Consider the following 25,308-nt stretch of genomic DNA (forward strand, 5'->3'; position numbering starts at 1 on the left):
GGCCCACCCAAAAGTAATATCCTGGCTACCCTTGACTGTAATACAGTAAAAAATAAAATACTGTAATGCAATGTTTTTTTTTTTTAAATTTAAATCAGCATACTGTATGTTAAAGGCAATACAGCAAATACTTCCATACTTTAGGCTATAAATACTTTTCCATTTAAATGATATATATTTTTTGATGTTGTTTTTTTTTTTTTTTTGTATTACAGTAATGAGAATGAGATTTGTATGTAAAATGTACTTAATTGGCATGATTTTTTTTTTTTTTTAATGGAATAAATCTTAGGGATGGGCTAAAAAGGGGCCTGAGTAGCTCAGTAATTATTGACGCTGACTACCACACCTCGAGTCACAAGTTCGAATCCAGGGCGTGCTGTGTGAATCCAGCCCAGTCTCCTATGCAACCAAACTGGCCTGGTTGCTATGGAAGGGTAGAGTTACATGGGGTAACCTCCTCTTGGTCGTTATAATGTGTCGTTCTCACTCTGAGAGCGAGGGCGTGTGGTGAGTTGTGTGCGGATGCCGTGGAGAATAGCGTGAAGCCTCCACACGCTACGTCTCCGCGGTAACGCACTCAACAAGCCACGTGATAAGATTCGCGGACTGATGGTCTCAGACGCGGAAGCAACTGAGATTCGTCCTCCGCCACCCAGATTGAGGTGAGTCACTACGCCACCATGAGGACTTGGAGCGCATTGGGATTTGAGCATTCCAAATTGGGGAGAAAAAAAAAAAGGGATGGGCTAAAAAAAATAGGAATGGGCATTTCAAATAATTTATAGTCATAATCGATTACTGGAAATTTAGAACAAGAGAACGACAAGATTTAGGTGAGAAAAGCACTTTTATTGTTGCCCACGGCAGGCAAAGGTACAAAGAAACATCAAATTGCAATATTCAAGTAATATTTTTATTAGTCAAATATTTAAAATTTAGTGAGTACTCGATTAATCGATTATTCATGCACATCCCAAAAAATAGGTTTCATTTTCTTTAAGCAAAATGTTATGTTTTATATATTTTTTCGTGTTGAAATATGACATGTTCTTGAAAGGTTTCATGAGATTCAAGTTACAGTATGTCTGTGGTTAATTGACAGTTTATTTGGTTGACATTTATTCCCCAATGTCAACCAAATAACTGCCATAGAAAACCTAATTTTGCCACTTAATGCCAACCAAAAACATTTTGAAGATACCACATATTGAAGATAATTCATTTCAAGTTAATCAGACAAAATCAGACAAGAATAAGGTTGCTTTCTGCCAAGCAAGCAATTCTCTAAATGAAGTGCCTGATGTCTGTTTCAGTGTGAATGGTGTGAGATAAATCTCGCGAGGAGCACTCCTCCAGAAGGACATGACTATTTGCAGTCTGTGATTAGCAAAATGTCTATTTCTGGCTTTTAACTGTCAGTCAAATGTGTGCGTGTGAAAAACAATATGATGTGTGAGACAAACACCTGCTCGTGAATACTTTATCTTTGAACGCGAAGCAACACCTCTTACCATTTTGCAGCATATGACAGCAGTGAATTTTGACTCATCTACACATGGCATCTTTAGAATTACACTCTCTTTAAAGTGACTGCACCTGAAGTATTTGTTTACATAAAATATGAACAGACACAGCAGGTAATTTAGGAAAACAATTCATAATAATCAATTATAATCACCGGTTCACATCTCTTGCAGGAAGTTTTCATCCAATCACTTGCACTCTCTTATCTGTATGGGTTACAGAATGTTTACTTATAGCAAAGACAAATAACAAATGTGACATTTAATATAAAGGATAAACTACATTTAAATTTATACAATATCTAAAAAATTATTGTGCATTCATTTTATCAGTATGTTTGTTTCCTGGGCATCAAACCCATGACCTTAGTGTTGCTAGCATTGCAATGCAATATCAACTGAGCTACAGGAATTCTGTATAAATCGCAATCAGTCGTTTCTCAGACAATAATGAGATTAAATGGAGATTTATGCTCAGTCTCTGGCTTCTCAGACCATACCCCCCCCCCCAAAAAAAGGAGATCTCAACAATGTCTCAAACTGTGCTCAGATTTGCCAAGATACTAAAGTCTGTAATCATAAGTGAAAAAAAAAAAAAAAAATGCAATATTTGATATTCATGGCATTTGTTAACTATGAAGGAGTGTCAATGAAGAAGGTGAATTCAAAAGCATTTGTGAGGTTTTTAAAGTCTTTTTATTTTAATCCACTAAAAAGCAGCATTCCTCTCAGTTAAATGGCAGAGGATAGACCAACATTCCTTTCAGTTCACGATGCAGGCGTTAGATGAAAGAGTTGAGTGACATTGCATACAACATATTATGTCATGTTTGCCCTGTGTGAAGCATGACAAAAAACATATGTGGGAAAGGTACATGCACTCTGCTAAAGTTTATGCAAGGTCGGTGTGACTCACCACCGCAAGTGAGGCATATACTGTTCATTCTACTCACGTTTTTGTTACAAATACCATGAACTTAGTGTCGTAGACTTGCATGCCACGTCAGATGTCTGAAATCTGTCAACTGGTCATACACGCCAATGCATTGGCCAACCTGACAATAATATCTCTAAAATAATCACATGCACTTTTATTTGCTGAAATATGCCATTGTTTTCAACAGATATAGTTTGTAATGAAAGATAGGGAGTAGCATTTTCAATCGGAGATCTATAAATAACTACCTGTTGCACTCCTTCAGACAAGCTGGATCTCCACATCAACTGTCCCATTCCTCTCCATACAGGGCCCTTTGATTATAGACAGCAAGCCAATACTGTCTACCATTTTTCTATGGTCTTGTTAAGGTAAGCATCACTATTCCTATTGCCCTTACTTCTGGTTAGGATTTTGATCAAAACCATTTTGATCAAATATGTTTGGATTGTTTTTTGTTTTTTTTTCTTGGGGGGGGGGGGGATTTTCTCCCCTTTTCTCCCCAATTTGGCATGCCCAATTCCCAATGCACTCTAGGTCCTCGTGGTGGCGTAGTGACTTGCCTCAATCTGGGTGGTGGAGGACAAATCTCAGTTGCCTCTGTGTCTGAGACAGTCAATCCACACATCTTATCACTTGGCTTGTAGAGCATGTTACTGTGGAGACCTAGCACGTGTGGAGGCTTCACGCTATTCTCCGCGGCATCCACACACAACTCACCATGTGCCCCACCGAGAGCAAGAACCACATTATAGCAACCACGAGGAGGTTAATCCATTGTGACTCTACCCAGCCTAGCAACCAATTTGGTTGCTTAGGAAGCCTGACTGGAGTCACTCAGCAAGCCCTGGATGTGAACTTGCGACTCCAGGTGTGGTAGTCAGCGTCTTTACTTGCTGAGCTACCCAGGCCCCCATATGTTTGTCTTGTTAAACTTTAGAGCTTAACTTATCCTGTTTGTGCACATAAATAATACCTCAAATCATGCAGATTTTTAAGGAGGGTTGTCCTATTGTCTTTCTAAGTGATCAGACCCAAGCCATGTCTGTTAATCAGAATATAATAGAGACCTGGGGGTGCATTCTTTTGACTTGGGCCAGTTAGCAACACCTTAGCAACCACACAGAACCCCCTCGCAACCGCATGGCAGCAGCCCACGCACCATGTAGGCGACTTCTATGTGGGAAAACACTACTCATATTTTCATCAGAAAATGTAATAATCTAGTTTATTGGATGAACGTGTGAACTTAAGAACTAACTACCTATTTTCTCAAATATTCTAGAGCAGAGAAAATTCTCACTTGGTGTAAGTTAAACAGTCAACATGGAATAAGCTCACTTGTTCTGCCTTGAGCTCTTTTAATGAAAGGGATTTCGACTATGTGTGTGAACATTAAAACTCTTTCTCCCTTTGGGGCTGAATAGAAACTAATCAATCATAACCATTGGAGTAAAGCATCACACTTCATTCAGATTGAGAATGGGAGGGGAACATGAACTGTATGTTACACGCATTTGCAACACTGTACAGTGTAAAAGCGTGTGAAGTATTAGATTAGGGTAGTAATGTTACTTTCAGACAGCCGATCTGCTTGTGGAGCCAGTGGAATGAGGGAATGTCTGAATGCTGGAAACTATTTAAAAATCAATTTCTTATTCGTGGGTATGAAAGAAAACATAAAAAAGGGCTACAAAGAGAAAACAGCCCTTTTAAAGGACCTAAAAGTCATAGATCATTGTCCATAACCCCAGCGGACATGATGTCTGTATATTTTTTCACTGGAGATCATGTACTGAGCTAAAATAACTTAAAGTTACACTGTATGGACAAAAACACCTCATACATTCTTTAAAATATATTAGTTTGGGTTCCACAGAAGAGAGAAAGTCATAAGAGTTTGGGATGGCATGAGGGTAAGTAAATGATGAGAACTTTTTCATTTATCGGGGTGAATTATCCCTTTAAAGATTTTAAGTATGCAGTCTTTGTCCATCTTCTTGTCTGGTTTTCAAATTTTGTTTTGCTTCTAGTCAGCTTGTAATCTTGACATTCACATGTTGGTTTGGTTAATGGCTTAGAACTCTTTTATGATGTGCTTTATGAAATTTCTATTCTATTTCTAACCAAGGCTGCTGAAAAAGTGGAAATGTTGCCATTATCTGTTGTCAATATTTTTGCAATTCCACTTGGTGATGCAAGTGGCATAGTGGTTGTTTTAGTAACATCCCCTGGGGGCATGACAGGCACGTCAGGACAGCAGTAGTCGAGCCCTGGATATGTTCTGACCCAAGCCAGTTCCTGTGCAGGCTATGCTGTAGGGCCACCTGGGCTCCCCCGTATGGAAGCACTCCGGGAATCACAAAATGGAGCAGCGGCTTAGCTCAAAATAAAATGAAAGAGACCAAGTAACCATGGCAATAAGTGATGGATTTGGAATCTCTTTTGGAATAAAAATATATCTCAGAGTGTACCTGTGACGGTTGATAAATCTCTCTCTCTCTCTAACCCCTTCTCTCTCTCTCTTTCTGTACTTCTCAAGTGTGGTGAATTACTCATTTTTTCCCACCAGCTATTGAGTCATTCTAAAATAGATCTAAACGATGCCTCTCCGTCTACTCTTCTGATGCAACACAATGATGAGGATCTTGTCAAAATGCACACAATGCGTTGGATGCAAGACATTGTGCAGCTCTTCAAAAGATTGGAAAAAATCTCCCACACAAATTTTATTTCTAGGTCAAAAATTCCCATGGGGTTTTGAAACACAGATGAAGTAAAACACAAATTCAAGAGAGCCTGCACGACGACATAGACGCTCACAGAGCGTTGGGGGGGAGAGAGAGGGAGGTAAAGAGGAAAGAATGAGTGCAGAGAGGGAGTGAGAGATTTAACTTAATCAATGTGTAGTCACCAAAAACTTTATAAATCCAGGTTTTTAAAAAACCTATGCAAAACTGTGCAATGCACAAAGCATTTTGCACTGAAAACCAGGGACTAAAAACAAAACGTTTTTCATTTTGGTTCATTCTGAGCAAAAACTGTATTTTATTTGTTCTGGTTTGGAAGTTCTGCAGCCTCTTGTCCAAATGGCTACTGGATAGAACAAAATAAAAGAACGGTTAATAAAGTTCTTTTTAAAATGAAAGTACTCTGAGCAAAGGGGTGGGTGAGTGTTTATATTCCTCCACAAGTGTGTGTGAGCGCAACACTGCAACAGCTGGCTGATCAGATCACAGACACAGAACAACAATACACGGACTCACTTATTATTATTCTCTGCGATTTTTACAGAGCCAACCTCACCCGTGAACAGCCAAAATACAGACAGCACATTTCTTTTAACAATGAGCCAGGAGAGAGAGAAGTTAGTGAACCCAAATGCAATATTTAATGAAGAAGACAAATATACAAATACAAATAACACAAGGTTTGAAGAACAAAGGAACTACTTAGCTTCAATGCTACTATGGACAAGACTAGACAAGGAAGAACTGAATATGATGGTCTAAATAGGGGCACAAATGAAGGTAAATGCAAAACAGCTGAACACAATGATGGAGCACAGGTGAGGATGATGACTGGGCATCTTGGGAAATGTAGTGCAGAAGGTGATTTCAACATAAGAGTTTCTTGAAGACTGGGGAAAACACAGAACAGTTCGTAACAGAACACCCCCTCCCAAAAGGGCCGGCTCCCAACACCCAAATGAAGAAGATGGTACTGAGGAAGGGATATCAGGTGGATGGCCGGGGCACCATGGGATGTCTGACAGATGGTCAAGAGACCATCGAGGAGTTGGTGGACAATCAGGATGCCAGGCAGGAGCCTGCAGATGATCTGGAGGCCAGGGATGAGCCTGTGGACGATCAGGAGGCCAGGGAGGAGCTGGAGGTGGAGCGGGCAGAGCCGCAGGAGGAGCAGGGGTTTGAGTTCCAGGAGGAGGATCCAGAGGTGGAGCAGGTGGAACTGCTGGAGGATCAGGGATTTGAGTTCCAGGAGGAGGATCTGGAGGTGGAGCGGGCGGTACCGCTGGAGGATCAGGAATTTGAGATTCAGGAGGAGGAGCCAGAGGTGGATCCTTTGGGAGAGCAGATGGAACCGCTGGAGGAGGAGTCTCTGGGAGAGCAGAAGGGGCCGCTGGAGGAGGAGCCACTGGAGAAGGAGTGGGAGGAGTCGTGGAAGACTCAGAAGGCGGAGTCGCTGTGGTCAGGAGCGCTGGCAGCGTCTGGGAAATGCAGTATTTGATGAAGAAGACAAATATACAAATACAAATAACACAAGGCTTGAAGAACAAAGGAACTACTTAACTTCAATGCTACTATGGACAAGACTAGACAAGGAATAACTGAATATGACGGGAATCTTGGGAAATGTAGTGAAGAAGATGATTTCAACATAAGAGTTTCTTGAAGACAGGGGAAAACACAGAACAGTTCGGAACAATTACATGCCCCACCAGAGACAGAAATATACTGGATCACTGCTACACAACCTTAAAGGATGCATATCGCTCTGTCCCTAGAGCAGCTTTGTGACTCTCTGATCACTGTCTGGTTTATCTTCTTCCGACCTACAGGCAGAAACTTAAATCAGCTTAACCTGTAGTAAAGACTGTAAAAAGATGGACCAATGAAGCAGAGCTGGAACTACAAGCCTGCTTTGACTGCACTGATTGGAGTGTTTTTGAAGCTGCAGACACCAATCTGGATGAGCTCACAGATACTATGACATCATATATCAGTTTCTGTGAGGATATGTGCATTCCTTCTAACACTCATTTAATGTTCAACAAAGACAAACCATGGTTTACAGCAAAACTCAGGCAGCTTCATCAGGCCATAGAGGATGCTTACAGAAGTGGGGATAACATCTTGTACAATCAGGCCAGAAACACACTGACAAAAGAGATTAGAGTGGCTAAAAGAAGCTACTCTGAGAAGCAGAAAAACAAGTTTTCAGCTAATGACCCTGCATCAGTGTGGAGAGGCCTGAAAGACATTATTAACTACAAGACACAATCCCCCAACACTGTAGGGAATTGACAACTGGCTGACAACCTGAATGTGTTTTACTTTAGATTTGAAAAGCCCAGTCTCACACCCCACACCCGCTTTGACCTTCACTTCACACAAACACCAACACCTCCTGCAACCATCCTCCTCCCCCTCCTGCTACTCAACCTGCACTTAAGATCTGTGAAGAGGATGTGTGCCGGGTATTCCAGAAACAAAAGACAAGGAAAACACAGGGTCCAGAAGGTGTTTCCCCCACTTGTCTAAAATCCTGTGCTGACCAACTGGCCCCCATCTTCACACAGATCTTCAATAGATCACTGGAGCGGTATGAAGTTCCCTGCTGCTTCAAAGGCTCCACCATCACCCCTGTCCCAAAGAAACCCAAAATCACAGGACTTAATGACTACAGACACGTCGCTCTAACGTCTGTGGTCATGACGTCATTTGAGAGACTGGTGTTGGCCCACCTGAAGGACATCACTGGACCCTTTCTGGATCCCCTTCAATTTGCTTATCGAGCAAACAGGTCTGTGGATGAATAAGTCAACATGGGATTGCATCATATCCTGCAACATCTGGACAGACCAGGGACATATGCAAGGATCCTTTTAGTGGACTTCAGTTCAGCTTTCAACACCATCATCCCAGCTATTTTCCAGATTAAATTAAACCAACTCTCTGTTCCCACCTCTATCTGTCAGTGGATCACCAGCTTTCTGACAGATAGGCAACAGTCAGTGAGACTGGGGAAATTCACTTCCAGCACCTGTACAATCAGCACTGGTGCCCCCCAGGGTTGTGTGCTCTACCCACTAATCTTCTCCCTGTACACAAATGACTGCACCACCAAGGATCCCTCTGTCAAGCTCCTGAAGTTTGCAGATGACACTACTGTCATCGGCCTCATCCAGGATGACCATGAGTCTGCATACAGAAGGGAGGTTGAACAGCTGGCTGTCTGGTGCAGTCAAAACAACCTGGAGCTGGAAATGCTCAAAACAGTGTAGATGATAGTGGACTTTAGGAGGAACAACCCAACATTGACCCTGCTCACAATTCTGAACAGCAATGTAGCAACACTGGAGTCATTCAGGTTCCTGGGCTCTACCATCTCACAGGACCTGAACTGAGAGACCCACATTGTGAAAAAGGCCCAGCAGAGGTTGTACTTCCTTCGCCAATTGAGGAAGTTCAACCTGCCACAGGCGCTGCTGGTACAGTTCTACTCAGCAGTCACTGAGTCTGTCCTCTGCACTTCAATAACCATCTGGTATGGTTCAGTTATGAAATCGGACATCAGAAGACTACAAAGGACAGTTTGGACTGCTGAGCGGATTACTGGTTGCCCCTGCCCTCCCTTCAAGAACTGTAGACTTCCAGAGTAAGGAAAAGGGCTGGAAAAATCTGATGGGAAAAAACATGATGAAAAACTTTGAAAACTGGCAAGAGTTACAGAATCAAAGACATAGGCAACACTTTTCCTCATTTATTTATATAAATTTCAATGAAAAATAAACTTAGGAAGGTCTATGGACACATTCAATCAAATACTGATTACTATTGAGGACTATTGAAAGTGCACTTTTTATATTGTAAGCTTCAGATCTATGTGTAACAAAATATCACCTTTCTCAATGAGGAAGCATGCCTACACAAACACAGATGTTTAACATACAGCACTTTCAGCAAAAATAATCATTGCAACTAAAGCCATAGCATTTTAATGAGAAAAAAAATCATATATCTAATATAATACTGTGATTAAAAGTAATGAGCTCATATATCATATATGTCTCAGTGCTTTTTGCCCCAGTATATAGCAGCACAAACATACACACACACACACACACACACACACACACACACACACACACACACAAACAGAGCCCATTCTGCAGATGTCACTAGCTGACATGGCCCTGCAGCGCACCATGTGTTGTGTAATTTTGATGAAAGCAGAGGTTTTAGTAGTGGAGTGAATGGCTGCCTCGTCCCAGGATGGCTGGACCTCTTGTTTCATGTGGCACGGTGGCACAGCTGTTATATAGAGCATCACCCCTCCTCCATCCTTCCCTCTTTCACTGTTTCTTCTCCTTCTCTCCATCCCTTCTCTTTCTGACAAATAGGACAAAGATCTGTGAATCCGTAATTCCTCCAGTGGCACAGAAGTATTGAAGAGCGGAAAGCATCTGGTTATTCTGCTGTTCTCTTTTTTTTTTCCTTTTTTTTTAAACCTCTTACATCTCACCACTTGAGAAAAATAGAGAAAGATAAAGAGAAACAAAAGGGAATGAGGCCTTGCTTTAACAGAATCCTGTTTAAAAACATTTTGTCACTTTGCTGTTGCGTATTAATGTTTTCAAAGATGTTTCTTCTAAAATTCCTTATAAGACAATTATTGACATACAGACAAGACAGAGCTATACAGTTAATGTGGATAGGATAGTATTAAATTAGTAATTATATCAATATAATTAAATTGTGTAATCTTAAATAAAATGAATAAAAATAGTTTTTTTTATTTAATTTTGTTGAAAATTATTCAATTCAATTTGATGGAAATTTGTTATGAAGTCAAAATGCGTAATTAAAAAAAAAATAGTATCTTCTGAGTGCAGCTTTTATTGTTAAGAAAATGTATTTATTTTTTCTCAGGAGAATAATGAAGACTTAAGCAAAAGTCTTAATTTAATCTCTTTTTAATCACATTAGAGGAAAAGTTGAGATATTAAAGAGATATAATTTGTGATTATTTTGGGTGGATGACAACAGGGAATTACGCTCAAAAAATATTTTAGCCTATTTTTAAGATTTATGCATTTCAATTTAATAACAAAATTCCATCAAATTGAATTGTGTAATTTTTTACAAAATTAATGACATTTATAAAATGTAAAATATTTAGGGTTTGTTTTGTTTTATTTTGTTAGAGATTACTGAATTACATTTTATAAAATTTTGTTATGAAATTGAAATAAATAAATCGCACACATACACACACACACACACACACACACACACACATATATATACAGGGTTGGGGAGTAACGGAATGTAACGGGATTACGTTTTTAAAATACAAAATATAAGTAACTGTATTCCACTACAGTTACAATTTAAATCATTGGTAATTAGAATACAGTTACATTCAAAAAGTATTTTGATTACTGAAGAGATTACTTTGCATTTTATTGTCATTTGTTTCATTTAATATTTAGTCCTTTCAGATGGAAAACATTTATACATATAAATGATGCGATCCAAAGTGCATTTGAACAGCGGTGAAACACTTTCTTATGATGCGTTACATTCATACGAGCAGACAGAGAAGTACGTTTGAAGTAAGTTTGGAGCAGAAGAAATAAAAAATAAACCTTGTTTAAATTGTCAGCTTTACACTAAGCTAAAATGCTATTTCTAGCCATTGTACTTGCACATTTTACCAGGCACGATCATATTTTTTATCAAGAAAATTCACTTTGGATCATAATTTCTTTTTTCTAGTAAGACCTTTGATATTAGGGCAAAAATCATATTCTTGATGATATTTTTTTTATTGTTTTCCTGTAAAAATATCTAAAATCCTTAAAACAAGATCAGTTTGATTTATCTTGTTTTAGAAACAACACTGCATAAGATATTTAGGTTTTTCAGAGAATGTATTTTTAACGTGTGTATTTTGTCTTAATGTACTGGCAGAGTTTTTATAGATCTAAAAGTAATCCAAAGTATTTAGAATACGTTACTGACCTTGAGTAATCTAACGGAATACGTTACAAGTTAAATTTTACAGCATGTATTCTGTAATCTGTAGTGGAATACATTTGAAAAGTAACCCTCCCAACACTGTATATATATATATATATATATTACACCGATCAGCCACAACATTAAAACCACCTGCCTAATATTTTGTAGGTCCCCTCATGCCATTCTGAGATGCTATTCTTCTCACCACAATTGTACAGAGCGGTTATCTGAGTCACCCTAGACTTTGTCAGTTCGAACTAGTCTGGCCATTCTCTGTTGACCTCTCTCATCAACAAGGTGTGTATATATATATTTATATATATATATATATATATATATATATATATATATATATATATATATATATATATATATATATATATATATATTGTTTTTTTTTTTTTTATTAATTTTATTTTAGTGTAGAGGAGTTGCTCACAAGAGTCTGGTTTCTTCAACACACTATAGGGAGTACAGGTATCTCCATGCTTCAGTGTGTTGAGAAGACTCAGTTAATTTTATTACAGTCTGTAATGGTGCAAGCCCTAGACCTGACAGTCTTGCAACTCACTGGCCAGTATGCAGACTTTTACTATTTAATTACAGCAGCTCCCGTCATACTAACTGCCAACTCCAGACGAGAACATGCAACTTGTTCTTTCACTTCCTGGCAGAGAAATCACCATGGCAACTAGCTTTGACATTGAATATAGCTGTGTGGCTTCTTGCAGGTGGAGTTCTTCAACATAGTTAGCTTCAGGGCCACTAATAAAGGGAGGAGTTTAGAGTTAAAAAATAAACTAGAAAAGTCATTGTCGCCTCAGATCATTTTTCTTTAAAAATAATTTTCTTAAGACCCTCAAGAAAGAAGTCTACATAATAACATTTTAACATCTAAACTCCAAATTTGTGCTTCACTGTATTTAGCTCGGAAATCTCATTTGAACTTGCATACACTGACAAAAATACTTGAGCCTATTTTTAAGATTTACACACATTATAATATAATAAAAAATCTCCATCAAATGGAATTGTGTAATCTTTTTGGAATTGTTTAATCTTAAAATTCAAAAAATCAATTTTAAAAATATTTTTTTTGTTGTTGTTCTTATTAAAGATTACTTAATTCAACAAGGGTGTACAGGAGGATATTCAGTGAATGACGACTTAAATTTCTCTGTTCTCAAAAATCTATCACATGGCTTCAGAAGACTTGGAATAAAGTACAAAAGTGGCATAGACTAATTTTGTAGGGTTTTTGTTGTCCTTTTTGGAATTTGACAGCCCGTTGGTCACTGTCTGCTTTTGTTTTATGAGAAACAGAAACTTGGAGATTCTTCAAAACATCTCATTTTGTTCTCCACAATAGAAAGAAAGTCATACGAGTGAGGAACGACTTGACATGAGGGTGAGAAAATGATAATAACAGAATGTTCATTTTAGGGTGAACAAAAAATCTATCAAAATTCCACTCTGTAAACCACTGTAACCATAATCAGTCCATAGTGATGGCAAACAGGTCTTAACTGTGGTCAAGTGCATGTGAATCGGACCATACATGCTTGTGTGTGAGTCACTAAAAGGGCTGTTGATGTGAAAAACTGATCTCTATTTCCGCTCATCTTTCATTTTACTGCTACTTTGGCCTACAGGGCACCTTCTTTTACACAGAGTCCAGAGTGCACTGGAACATTCATGCCTTTCTGCTTTAATGTCCCTTGTGGCAAACCGTCCTTCAAAGGAGCGGAAGTGTTGCCTTTTCGTCCATTATGCATTCTGTGGCACCTCACAAAGCATCCACAGCATTCAAGTCTCTCACTCACCTGGCGAGAACAACACCATCTTAATCTCCTCCACCTCTCGTCTGAGCTTGCATTTATTCATGGTAATTTAATCATAACATGTCAGCGCACACTGAAAAACTATTGAAAATCTTCTAAAGGTATTAAACTGCTCATCATTTTCCAGGGAACCATAAAGAAATATTAGTTTTACGCAGTGTTGGCAGAATCCAAATTCAAAACAAGAGATATTAAACTGTGAGCAACACGTCCCAACTGGCCTAAATACAGAACATGAGTGAGTACAAATTCAATATTGTTCTTCTGCTAAATCTAATGAGTGGCTATGTTCAGGATTGCACACTAAGATACTGTACTGTTACTGTAGATGGAGCTTTAATTGTTGGTGACTTCAACATTCACATAGATAATGAAAATGACACATTGGGATTAGCATTTATCGATATTCTCAACTCTCCTGGAGTCAGAAAAATCTGACAGTACCAACTCATCACCATAATCATATGCTTGATTTAATTCTGTCATATGGAGTCATATGATACTATAGAAATTCTACCACAGAGTGATGACATCTCAGATCATTACTTCGTCTCTTTTGTTTGCTGCAATCAGCTAATGTCACTTAATCTACACCATGCTATCGTTCAGGTAGAACTATTCTTTTGACCACTAAAGATAGCTTCACTAATAATCAACCAGAATTGTCTCACATACTCAGTAAGCCAAAAAGTCTAGAAGAACTTGATGTAATAACTATAAATACAGTCTTCTCTAACACTCTTGATAGTGTCGCCCCCCTTTGTTTAAAGAAAATTTAAGAAAAAGTCCCGCACCATGGTACAATGATCACACTCATGCTCTCAAGAGAGCAGCTCAGCAAATGGAGCACAGGTGGAAGAATACAAAATTAGAGGTATTTTGCCGTGCATGGAATGATAGTGTCTGTAGCTACAGACAGGCACTAAAAGCTGCCAGGTCAGCATATTTCAGCAAACTCATAGAAAATAACCACAACAATCCTAGGTGTTTATTCAGTACTGTGGCTAAATTGGTTAGGAATAAAGCCTCGACTGAACCAGATATTCTGTTGCAGCACAATAATAATAATAATAATGACTTCATGAATTCTTTACTGATAAAATTGTAATATTCAGAAATAAAATTGGAATTAAGCAATCAACTGTCACAGAACCTCAGAAAACAGTGTCTCATAATTTTCCTCACAAGCAACTTCAATCCTTTGCTGTCATATGTCATGACGAGCTAGCAAAACGTATCACAAAATCAAAAGCCACAACATGTATGTTAGATCCAATACCAACTAAGCTATTAAAAGAGTTATTCCCTGTAAACTCAGAACCTCTTCTTAATATTATGAACTCCCAGCTATCCTTAGGACATGTCCCAAGGAACTTTAAAATCGCAGTTATCAAACCACTTATTGATCCTGGCGAATTGGCTAATTATAGACCGATTTCAAATCTCCCATTTATGTTAAAAAACTACTAGAAAAGGTAGTGTCCTCCCAACTATGTTAATTTTTTACAGAGAAATAGTATATATGAACAATTTCAGTCAGGATTTAGGCCCCACCACAGTACAGAGACTGCCCTTATCAGAGTTACAAATGACTTGCTCTTATCATCTGATCGCGGCTGCATTTCTTTTCTAGTGCTTTTAGATCTTAGTGCTGCCTTCGACACCATAGATCATGACATTCTCTTGAATAAGCTGGAGAATTATGTTGGCATTAATGGACTTGCATTAGCATGGTTCAGGTCCTATTTATCAGACCGCTACCACTTTGTATGTGTAAACGTGGAATTGTTAAATCAAACAAAAGTTAAGTATGGAGTGCCACAGGGATCAGTTTTAGGGCCTCTGCTTTTCTCCTTATATATGTTTCCCCTAGGAGATATTATCAGGAATCGTGGAACAAGTTTCCACTGTTATGCCGATGATACCCAACATTATATTTATTCTAAACCTGATGAAATTCCACAGTTCTCCAAATTAGCAGAGTGTATCAATGAAATTAAAGAATGGATGGCCAGAAATTTCCTTATACTCAATTCCAACAAAACAGAGGTACTAATTATTGGACCAAAAACCTCTAAAAAATTAGCCGCTAAAATATTATTTGACTCTCGATGGATGTACTGTTATGTCGTCTTCTACAGCGAAGAACTTAGGTGTTTTATTTGATACCAATGTGTCCTTTGAAAATCAAATTTCCAATATTTATAGAACAACATTCTTCCACCTCAGAAATATTGCTAAGTTATGACACATGCTCTCTGATGCTGATGCCGAAAAACTAATTCATGCATTCATGACCTCAAGACTAGATTATTGTAATGCATTACTGGGAGGATGTACTTCAAGTTCAATAAATAAACTTCAACTGATTCAAAATGCAGCTGCCAAAGTGCTGACTAGAACCATGAAATATGATCATATTAGCCCAATTTTATTGTCGTTACTTTGGCTACCTGTTAAAATTCTGTTAACTACATACAATGCTTTGAATAGTCTAGCTCCACATTTCTTAAGTGACCTTCTGACATGCTATATTCCATCACGTTCATTACGATCACAAATTTCTGGCCTGTTAATAGTTCCTAGAATATCAAAATGCACAAAAGGAGGTAGATCCTTTTCCTATTTAGCTCCAAAACTATGCAATAGTCTCCCTAACACTGTTCGGGATGCAGACACACTCACTCAGTTTAAGTCTAGACTAAAGACTCATCTAATATTTAGCCAGGCTTACACCTAATTTATACATCAACTCACAATTAGGCTGCTTTAGTTAGGTCTGCCAGAACCAGAAACATTTATCAGAAACATTTCTCTTAATCTATAACTCTGCAATAAATTGAATGGCATCTACACTAATATAATTTTGTTTGTTTCTCTTTCTCAAGCCGGCCACATCCAGCTCCTTTCCTGCTTGATGTTGGACTCCACTGCTACGTGTCGCTGAGTGATGACAACAGATTACAGCCGGTGCTAGCCAGACATCACTTCAGTCTTTTACAATGTACTTCAGAGGATGAAATGATGCCAACTCTAAGAACTGAAATCAGATACTTCATATGCCACTGCCTGAACCTTGGATTTAGGATGGACCTCACCGAAATGACCTTCCGGTTCAACTGCCATGCACCTCATTGATCTCTGCCTGCATCACCTTTGTTTATTGATGGACTACACTCTTAAAATGGAATATATGGACTATCAATTAATTGCCAACAAAAGCCTTCATCAGCCAACTAACAAAGGACAATGCATCTATGTGAACTTCTGCAGTTAATCCAGGGTGGACTGCAAAAACATTAGTCATTAATCTTACAGTTTATACAAAATCTTTGTTCAAACACTGGACGTTAACACTTACTTAGTTTACAAATTTTAAACCATGACTTGCACTGCACACAAATAACTAATATTGGCATTATATTCATGCTGTTTAGCCAGAGGTGGAACTGGCCCCCACAGTGAGCCTGGTTTCTCTCAATGTTATTTTTCTCCATTAACTAACATCTTATGGAGTTTTGTGTTCCTTGCCAAAGTCGCCTTCAGCTTGCTCACTGAGGTTCTAAATACAATTATTATTTAACTATTTAATTATTTATTTTTATACACAATTTACAATCATATTTAATCAAACTACACAATGATGACTCTAAGACTTTATAGATATAAGTTTCATTTTCTGTTAAAGCTTGATTTTCTGTAAAGCTGCTTTGAAACGATGTGTGTTGTGAAAAGCGTTATACAAATAAAAATGACTTGACTAAGATACTACTTTATCTATTTGTGCAGCATACAGCATTTATATTATATGCTATATATGCTATTTTTTATGTGTCAGTTTGTGGATTTTCTGTAGGCATAGAATACCTAGATGACCTCTCCAAAATTTGCTATTTAACAGAGCACGCTGCATGGAATAATGTATCCTGCAATACTATGCTCTTTTTTGACTTGACATTTGATCGGACTGCCAAAAATTAAGGCACTTTTACAAAAAACAAATGAACTAAAAATGAGCAAAAACCATATATTTCCAACATGATTATGCCACTCACAAGCAATGTGATGAGGTCATGTGAACAATGTGTCTGCTGTTTCACTTACTATTTAAAAAAACAGAAGACAGTGCTTTCTGTAAGTAAGTAGTAAAGTAGTTTTCCATTCTGAACAAAACCAGTAAGTTAAACTATAACCAGTCAAGCCTTTCTGACTGAGGCAGACAGTTCAAAAACACAAAACTTTAAAGAAAATTATGTAAGATAATCTTATAAGAGATGTAAGCTTCGTTAAGCTTTAATAATTTAATTTAGATACATTTTCATTATTGTTGACAGTCATTACACAATATATATATTTACAAGTCATTATGAAATATCATTATAATTTACAGGGTTTTATACAAAATTGCCTGACGGATGCCTTGATTGTATGATCCAGATCCCATCACATATTGTTAGTGAACTTAAGCGATACCATAAATTTCATAGTAAATGATTTGTTTCTTGCTTTAACTGGTGCACTTTGAGGCCTTTTAAAAACATTCTGATCATTTGCCCAATTTTTCAGAAGCAAGATTTTTTTCAACCAAAGTCTTCAACATTAAGAAATACACCAAAAAATACGTTTAAATAATGAACCATAACAAGAACATCTGATATTGTAACTATTGACTCAGAAATGTTTCTTTTTTTACCATGATGTAATATCAGCTACTAGTTTTCAACTTATATCTATCGATAGTGTTAATGTATTACAGATATATTGCGTCTTTCGTTGTTGAGGTTCAATACACCTACATGTGAAAAAAACACTTGAGAGATGTTAAACAGCCATTTTCCCGCATAGCTGCTCACCACACAATGTTTATACAGTGTAGAGATGTGGACTGTTTAGCAGTTACACGGCCTAAGTACTTTTGACACAGCCAGAGAAGACAGTTTGTCCAACCACCAGGGTAATGGTCCATGTCCATCTGTCCTTGCCATTCGCCATGTCATATGTCCTTTGTCCTGGCCCAGTCTGTAAATATTTCCATTTAATTCCCTGTATCAGATAAAACCTCTGTGTTAACAGGGCTGAGTTTCTTTTCTGGCCCAACATAAAAAAAATAAAATAAATAAAAAAAACAGTATTAAAAGGACCTGTTGTGAAAATACCCTGTATGGCTTCCTGACAGTGCCTTTGCATTGCAGTGCAAACTCATTTTAAAGAACAGAAGAACTAGTAAATTGACAAATTAAAATGCATTGTGCTCCAGCTCTCTGCAAGAGATAAATAAAACAAACCAAAGCATGCTTTTAAAAGATATCTGATATACAGCTTAAATATAGGAAAATAGACTTTCATGACCGACTCTTTTGACTCCTTTTAAAATAACTTGTAAAGCTTTCTTGGATGCAGTTGGCTACGAAGTAAACATACTAAGCAGAAATAAATCAAATCCTTAAAATATATGCAAATACAAGCATAAATATTTGATCCACAGAGTAATCTACATATGACAAGTGATATATTGAATCGCTGGAACAAGCCTTTTTTCTCCAGTTCCTCTGATGTTGATGTATTCCTCAATGCTTATGTTCTTAGAACAAAAAAAAAGTCCATCCTGACTTTTTTCTCCCTTGACAGTCTTGCCTTAGTCTTTCTTCTATATATTTGAAATAAATCAGCAAAAAAGGGTGTACTGTTTTATTTTCTTTTTTCATTTTCTTTGTCGTTTCTTTTCGAGTCCATCCCTCTCTTCCGATTGGTTTAATGGACGTAGTAAAGCCAGTAAACTACGTTGAAAAAGGAAAACACGGTGGGGAAGATCATTCTCGACCACTTGTCGATGGAGTTGACATCGGACAGGTCTGGGATGTTCACCTTAAGCTGGGAAGCCCGTCTCCTGAGCCTGCTTTTCTTCTGGGTGGCATGGCGCTCCAGGGCGCCGTGCCCGTAGTTTTGCCGCGCCATCGCCGCCCGGCGGTACTGAAGGGTGGAGCTGTCGTAGGCTAGCATGGTGCTGCGCGGGTCACCCAGCCCCCTGGACAGATCGGAAGGTCCCATTTCATTCTTTATCTCCACTGTGGTCAGTCGGATATCATCGGGGGTCATCTGTGGAAAGAAAGCACATCATAGGATCAGGTCTAATTATGTCTCATAATTGTGTGGCAACACATAATCAAATTTAAGTCATGCTAAGGAGCCTTTATAATTTGAAATTTCAATTTAAACCAACATTATATTCGCAAAACCAGCATTTTTCTGAGATCTGTGAAGATGAGGAAGTATGAAGGGTGAACACATTTTAAAGACTCCATAAAATCGCTTAACGAGCGCAGTTTAACAAGCAAGAACCCTTTTTGTAAATAGCCACAGCCATGAACGTGATTTGCTACATGCTGCTGCTAGTCAGAAGTATTATGGGGAGGCAATGTTTTTATTCTAAAGAGCATCTGATTAGACAAACAGAGTGAGTGCAAGATGAGTCGTCAATATGTTTAGCGTATTTTCCAGGAAGAGAAAGACTGTAAACTTCAAAAGCATATATCTGCAAAAATATTCATACATGGGATTAAGACTCTTAACGATGCAACTAGAAGCCAGATTTACTACATTTGCTGATGTAATTTTTCTTCCAGATTTACTGTCTTTTTTAATTACAGATCACAGACTAATGCTGTTTTTCCATATATGGGTACAATGATGGATATCATGAACTAGTGAACTAGATGTTGAAAAGAAGTGGACTATTCCATTAAAACTATAATGAATGCAGCACAACCATAGTTGGCAAAAATACAAAAGATTAAATGAATCATCTGTGATAGTTACACTGCACTCATAGTAAGCTGTGGAGCAAAGATTTTCAGGCAAATCCATAGTTATTTCCGAATTTTAACCATGTCATGATTAAAATTCTATCTAAATATAAATAATCAGCCAAATAAATGCAAATAAAAAAGGCAAAAACATGAAGGCAAAAGTCTAGATCAACAGTGAGGAATCAGTTTGCAGAGGTGGAGGTAAGGAAAGGCCGGGACAGGAAGGAAAGCTTTTTTTTAATTTTTTAATTTTTATATTTTATGATAACCCTACAAAAAATGCCCTGCTAAATATTTGAAATTATTTGACCAGTGTTAATTTTAAGTTAACCTTAAGTTTATCTGCAGACTAATCAACAAAAACTGTCTTTTGAGACATTGAAATTGCTAAAAAATTGCTATTGTTAATGCTAACTGCTAATGCTAGCAAAGCAACAAACGTTGCCCTTGGCTAGGGATTTGCACAATCGGCTACCCTGATTAAACTTTTAGATTATTGTATCAACCCCGCTCCATTCGGCAGATTAACAGAAGTGTTAGTTCCCCCTTGAGTCATTCAGTAATCACTAATTCAATTATGACTTTCCTTCTTCAGCAGAACCGAGGTGAAGATTTTTATAAACTGATTTCAGCTCTGTTTGTCCATACAATCACTTCCTGCCAGCAGTCGACACATCAGTGACGTAAGCACAATGGCGCGTTCACGCTAGAAGTCGGAAGCACGTGCTTTGTTTACAACAGAGGCACGAATGTCACACGAGAGTTAGTTCATTTCAAACAGAAATACAGTGCTGGGCGGAAGCAACGATTTAAAATTAAAAACGTTTTAATTATCAATTTGTTTCTTACAACAACTTATTGGTTTGTTACAGAAGACATTAATTGATCGACTGGAGTCATGTGGATTACTTGTATGCTGCCTAAATATGCCTTTTGGACCATCAAACAGCCAGCACACTGATGGCACTCATTTACAGTGCATCCGGAAAGTATTCACAGCGCTTCACTTTTTCCACATTTTATGTTACAGCCTTATTCCAAATTGGATTAAATTCATTATTTTCCTCAAAATTCTACAAACAATATCCCATAATGACAATGTGAAAGAAGTTTGTTTGAAATCTTTGCAAATGTATAAAAATAAATAAATAAATAAATAAAATCACATGTACATAAGTATTCACAGCCTTTGTCAGTACTTTGTTGCAGCACCTTTGGCAACAATTACAGCCTCAAGTCTTTTCGAGTATGATGCTACAAGCTTGGCACACCTATTTTTGGGCAGTTTCTCCCATTCTTCTTTGCAGGACCTCTCAAGCTCCATCAGGTTGGATGGGGAGCGTCGGTGCACAGCCATTTTCAGATCTCTCCAGAGATGTTCAATCGGGTTCAAGTCTGGGCACTGGCTGGGCCACTCAAGGACATTCACGGAGTTGTCCCGGAGCCACTCCTTTGTTATCTTGGCTGTGTGCTTAGGGTCGTTGTCCTGTTGGAAGATGAACCTTCGCCCCAGAGCGCTCTGGAGAAGGTTTTCATCAAGGATGTCTCTGTACATTGCTGCATTCATCTTTCCCTCGATCCTGACTAGTCTCCCAGTTCCTGCCGCTGAAAAATATGATGAGCGGTGCCTGATTTCCTCCAGACATGACGCTTGCCATTCAGGCCAAAGAGTTCAATCTTTGTTTCTCATGGTCTGAGAGTCCTTCAGGTGCCTTTTGGCAAACTCCAGGCGGGCTGTCATGTGCCTTTTACTGAGGAGTGGCTTCCGTCTGGCCACTCTACCATACAGACCTGATTGGTTGAGTGCTGCAGAGATGGTTGTTCTTCTGGAAGGTTCTCCTCTCTCCACAGAGAAATGCTGGAGCTCTGTCAGAGTGACCATCGGGTTCTTGGTCACCTCCCTGACTAAGGCCCTTCTCCCCCGATCGCTCAGTTTGGCCAGGCGGCCAGCTCTAGGAAGAGTCCTGGTGGTTCCAAACTTCTTCCATTTACGGATGATGGAGGCCACTGTGCTCATTGGGACCTTCAATGCTGCAAAACAATTTCTGTACCCTTCCCCAGATCTGTGCCTCGATACAATCCTGTCTCGGATGTCTACAGACAATTCCTTGGACTTCATGGCTTGGTTTGTGCTCTGACATGCACTGTTAACTGTGGGACCTTATATAGACAGGTGTGTGCCTTTCCAAATCATGTCCAATCAACTGAATTTACCACAGGTGGACTCCAATCAAGTTGTAGAAACATCTCAAGGATGATCAGTGGAAACAGGATGCACCTGAGCTCAATTTTGAGTGTCATGGCAAAGGCTGTGAATACTTATGTACATGTGATTTTTTTCGTTTTTTATTTTTAATAAATTTGCAAAGATTTCAAACAAACTTCTTTCACGTTGTCATTATGGGGTATTGTTTGTAGAATTTTGAGGAAAATAATGAATTTAATCCATTTTGGAATAAGGCTGTAACATAACAAAATGTGGAAAAAGTGAAGCGCTGTGAATACTTTCCAGATGCACTGTACATGCATTGTATGGACAAACAGAGCTGAAATCTGCTTATAAAAATCTTCACTTCGGTTCTGATGAAGAAGGAAAGTTATACACATCTGGGATGGCTTAAAAGTAAGTAAATAATGAGAGAATTTTCATTTTTGGGTGAACTAACCCTTTAAGCATAAATTGTCTGAATGTCATTACATTACTTTTGGCATCTACCAACAAATTCAAGAGCTATTCTCAGAACTAACTTCACTTTTCTGGGTTATTTTTGTAATTGCTTTAAACATAAAGTAATTTTAGTGGATGTTTAAAGTCAGTTCACACTAGCAGAGTAACCATAAGTGTAGTTCATCACATATTGGACATATTCAACTAATGTATGGCAACCAGAATGTGTTTCAACACTATGTGCAGTATATCTATGGTTTTATCATTTCAAACCTCACAATTGACTTTTTGTGAAACTTGTGCTATCTGTCTTTTAATATATGCATCTTGATTTGATTTTTCATCTAATGCAATGACATTTATACATTTTTTAAGAGTTACATAGGTGTCCAAACCCTTCTTGGGGTCAGTGTTCAAATATCTGCTTTTTAGATACCATAATCAGCATCAGCCATTATAAAACTGAATTGCTGCTACCCTTCGATATACAAAATGTTACAAAAGCGTACCATAAAACCCAAATTACATTATAAAATGTATTTTATGTCAAATTACCAAAGTTAGCCTGGTTGTACGCTGTGCAATGTCTACGCTCAGCAGTCAAACAGGAAATGGTCATCTGGGAAAAAGGCTCAGGTGCAAACGGTAACTCAAAAGAAGGCAGGACAACGTAATGGTGGAAAATGATGATGGCATCATTATTCTAAAAGGAAGAACAGAAACTCATCCAAACAAATAATAATAGAAAAGAAATAGCTTGGGTGTATTTATTTCTGATTGGTTATCGATGCAGAGCCATTGCATTTTTTGACTTCAGGTCAAATACTCAGTACCTTAAGTCTTTGATCGCCTAGTCCTAATGCTGCATCCTCCGTAAAGATCGGATCCCACATCGAGTCATACCCGTCAATTTCCCTCTGTTTCATTCTGGCATAGAGAGCATCATCTCTCTGAACTACACTTCCCACCAACCACTGCAAGCATACAAAATCAGCACGGTTACAGAGGGTTGCAGCACTAACATAGAGAAAGAGAGAACTCTTTCAATAAGATTAGAAGGAAAGCCCCAGCGGCCCTGCCAGCCATGAGCTCGGACACAGCCCGCCCGGAAAGAGCGTGCAAGTCTGTTGTTTACAGTGAACAAAAGTCTGCAACGATCTCTTGGATATTTCATCACAAAAACAAAAAACAAAACATGTTTCTATGAGTAAAAGCCCATTAGGTTGTGGTTGGCGAACAAGCTTATGCTAGTGGGAAAAAAACATACAGCTACATATCCAGTGGTTTAACAATGCCCAAAGACCACTGACCCTGAAAGGACACTGATAGAAGTCACAACATATTACCTCAAAGAACTGACCACCTACTGACCAGAGGCCTTTGGTCAGCAAACCCTAATGATGCACGGTGTGTGTGTGTGTGCAGTCAGCTCGGCAGTACCTTGTTGGGATCTGGTCTGAGTTTCTCATTGTTCGCCATGGCGGCTTTTTCCGCCGCCTTCTTCTGCCGCTGAGGGCCTCTGCCGAAGAAGATATAATTGACGAAGGCGTACTCCAGCAGGGCGAGGAAAACAAAGACAAAGCAGCCCATCAGGTACATGTCTATGGCTTTCACATAGGGGATCTTGGGAAGGGTCTCTCTCAAGTGTGTGTTAATGGTGGTCATAGTCAGCACAGTGGTGATACCTGGAAAGTGTTCAAGGAGAATTAAGCACATTACTGTGAAGCTCAATTCAATTCCAAAGTTTTATAACAAAAATCCCTTATACATAATTATCCAATCCATAGACCAACATGTCTGCTTTAGCTAAGCAATTACGGAGGTTATTCATGTGGCATCCATAAAAAGCCTTTCAAAAACATCATAAAAACTTACTATAAACTTATAACAGATTACACTAAGGTGAATCTCACGAAAACATGCCCATGTCATATGTCAACCCAGTTATGTCTTATTTCATTTTTGGAAATCGAAATGGGTTGCCCTCTACTTTGTTATTTTACAGAAGTGGTCCATGCAACCATAACAATTTCATTAAAATACAGTTCAGCACTCTAAATTAAAGGTAGACTATGTGTACCCTGCGCGAATTCTACGCTCAGCAGTCAAGAAAATTGTCATATTTCATCCCAATTATTTCTCACTTCCTTCTTTTCTTTAAAAGAAAAAATCAGTATAATTTATATTTCACTTTTAGGACCAATAAGATTTTTTGCTGTCACTATTTTCATGACAGTTAAGCACATGCTCCTATTCATATTATTGTAATGCATGCAAACACGGTACTTGGTTTGTTAGTAATTCCAATTATTCTCAATAATGACTCTCATTAGATTCTCAGTACTGTAATACAGTAAAAATAATACTGTTTTTATTTAAATCAGCATTGAAGGCAGTACAACAAATACTAAAGTATGAAAAAGTATTAAAAAATAGAAACGCACACCTGCAAAGCTCTCATGAGCAGGATTTGTTCTTGGATTTTCAAGTTGAACACTATGAGTCCTAAAGGTTTAAATTAAGAGTTCAATATAAGACCATTCATTTATAGATACTGTATGTTTGTATAAATAAGACATGGACATTTTTTTTTTTTTTTTTAATACAATGAAAAGATTCTTGAATGAAGATTTAAAAAATAATAATTTGTAATTTAGTATTTTTTTTTAAATAGGTCAGTGGTAAGTTGATGGTATTCCATGCAAGAGAATTGTTCTGGATTTTCACACTGAACACTATGAGTTCTAAAAGTTTAATTGAAG

General features: G+C 38.1%; 1 protein-coding gene across 3 annotated transcripts in view; it reads right to left on the reverse strand.

The window, feature by feature from the left end:
* Nucleotides 1-17,358: 17,358 nt before the first annotated feature.
* LOC127418207 (gamma-aminobutyric acid receptor subunit beta-2-like) overlaps nucleotides 17,359-25,308 on the reverse strand; it is a 60,261-nt gene continuing 52,311 nt past the window's right edge. The window contains exons 8-11 of one of the 3 annotated variants that reach the window (XM_051658659.1): nucleotides 23,987-24,231; nucleotides 23,380-23,520; nucleotides 23,102-23,249; nucleotides 19,011-19,168 (exon numbers count right to left, since the gene is read on the reverse strand). In XM_051658659.1, coding sequence (XP_051514619.1) covers nucleotides 19,155-19,168; nucleotides 23,102-23,249; nucleotides 23,380-23,520; nucleotides 23,987-24,231 — 548 coding nt within the window. In that variant the 3' untranslated portion in view covers nucleotides 19,011-19,154. Of the gene's footprint in view, nucleotides 19,169-23,101; nucleotides 23,250-23,379; nucleotides 23,521-23,986; nucleotides 24,232-25,308 lie in introns of all 3 variants that reach the window. The other 2 variants (XM_051658657.1, XM_051658658.1) reach the window with 2 other exon arrangements.

Source organism: Myxocyprinus asiaticus, chromosome 27 (genome assembly GCF_019703515.2).
Source record: "Myxocyprinus asiaticus isolate MX2 ecotype Aquarium Trade chromosome 27, UBuf_Myxa_2, whole genome shotgun sequence".
NCBI classification, from domain to species: domain Eukaryota; kingdom Metazoa; phylum Chordata; class Actinopteri; order Cypriniformes; family Catostomidae; genus Myxocyprinus; species Myxocyprinus asiaticus.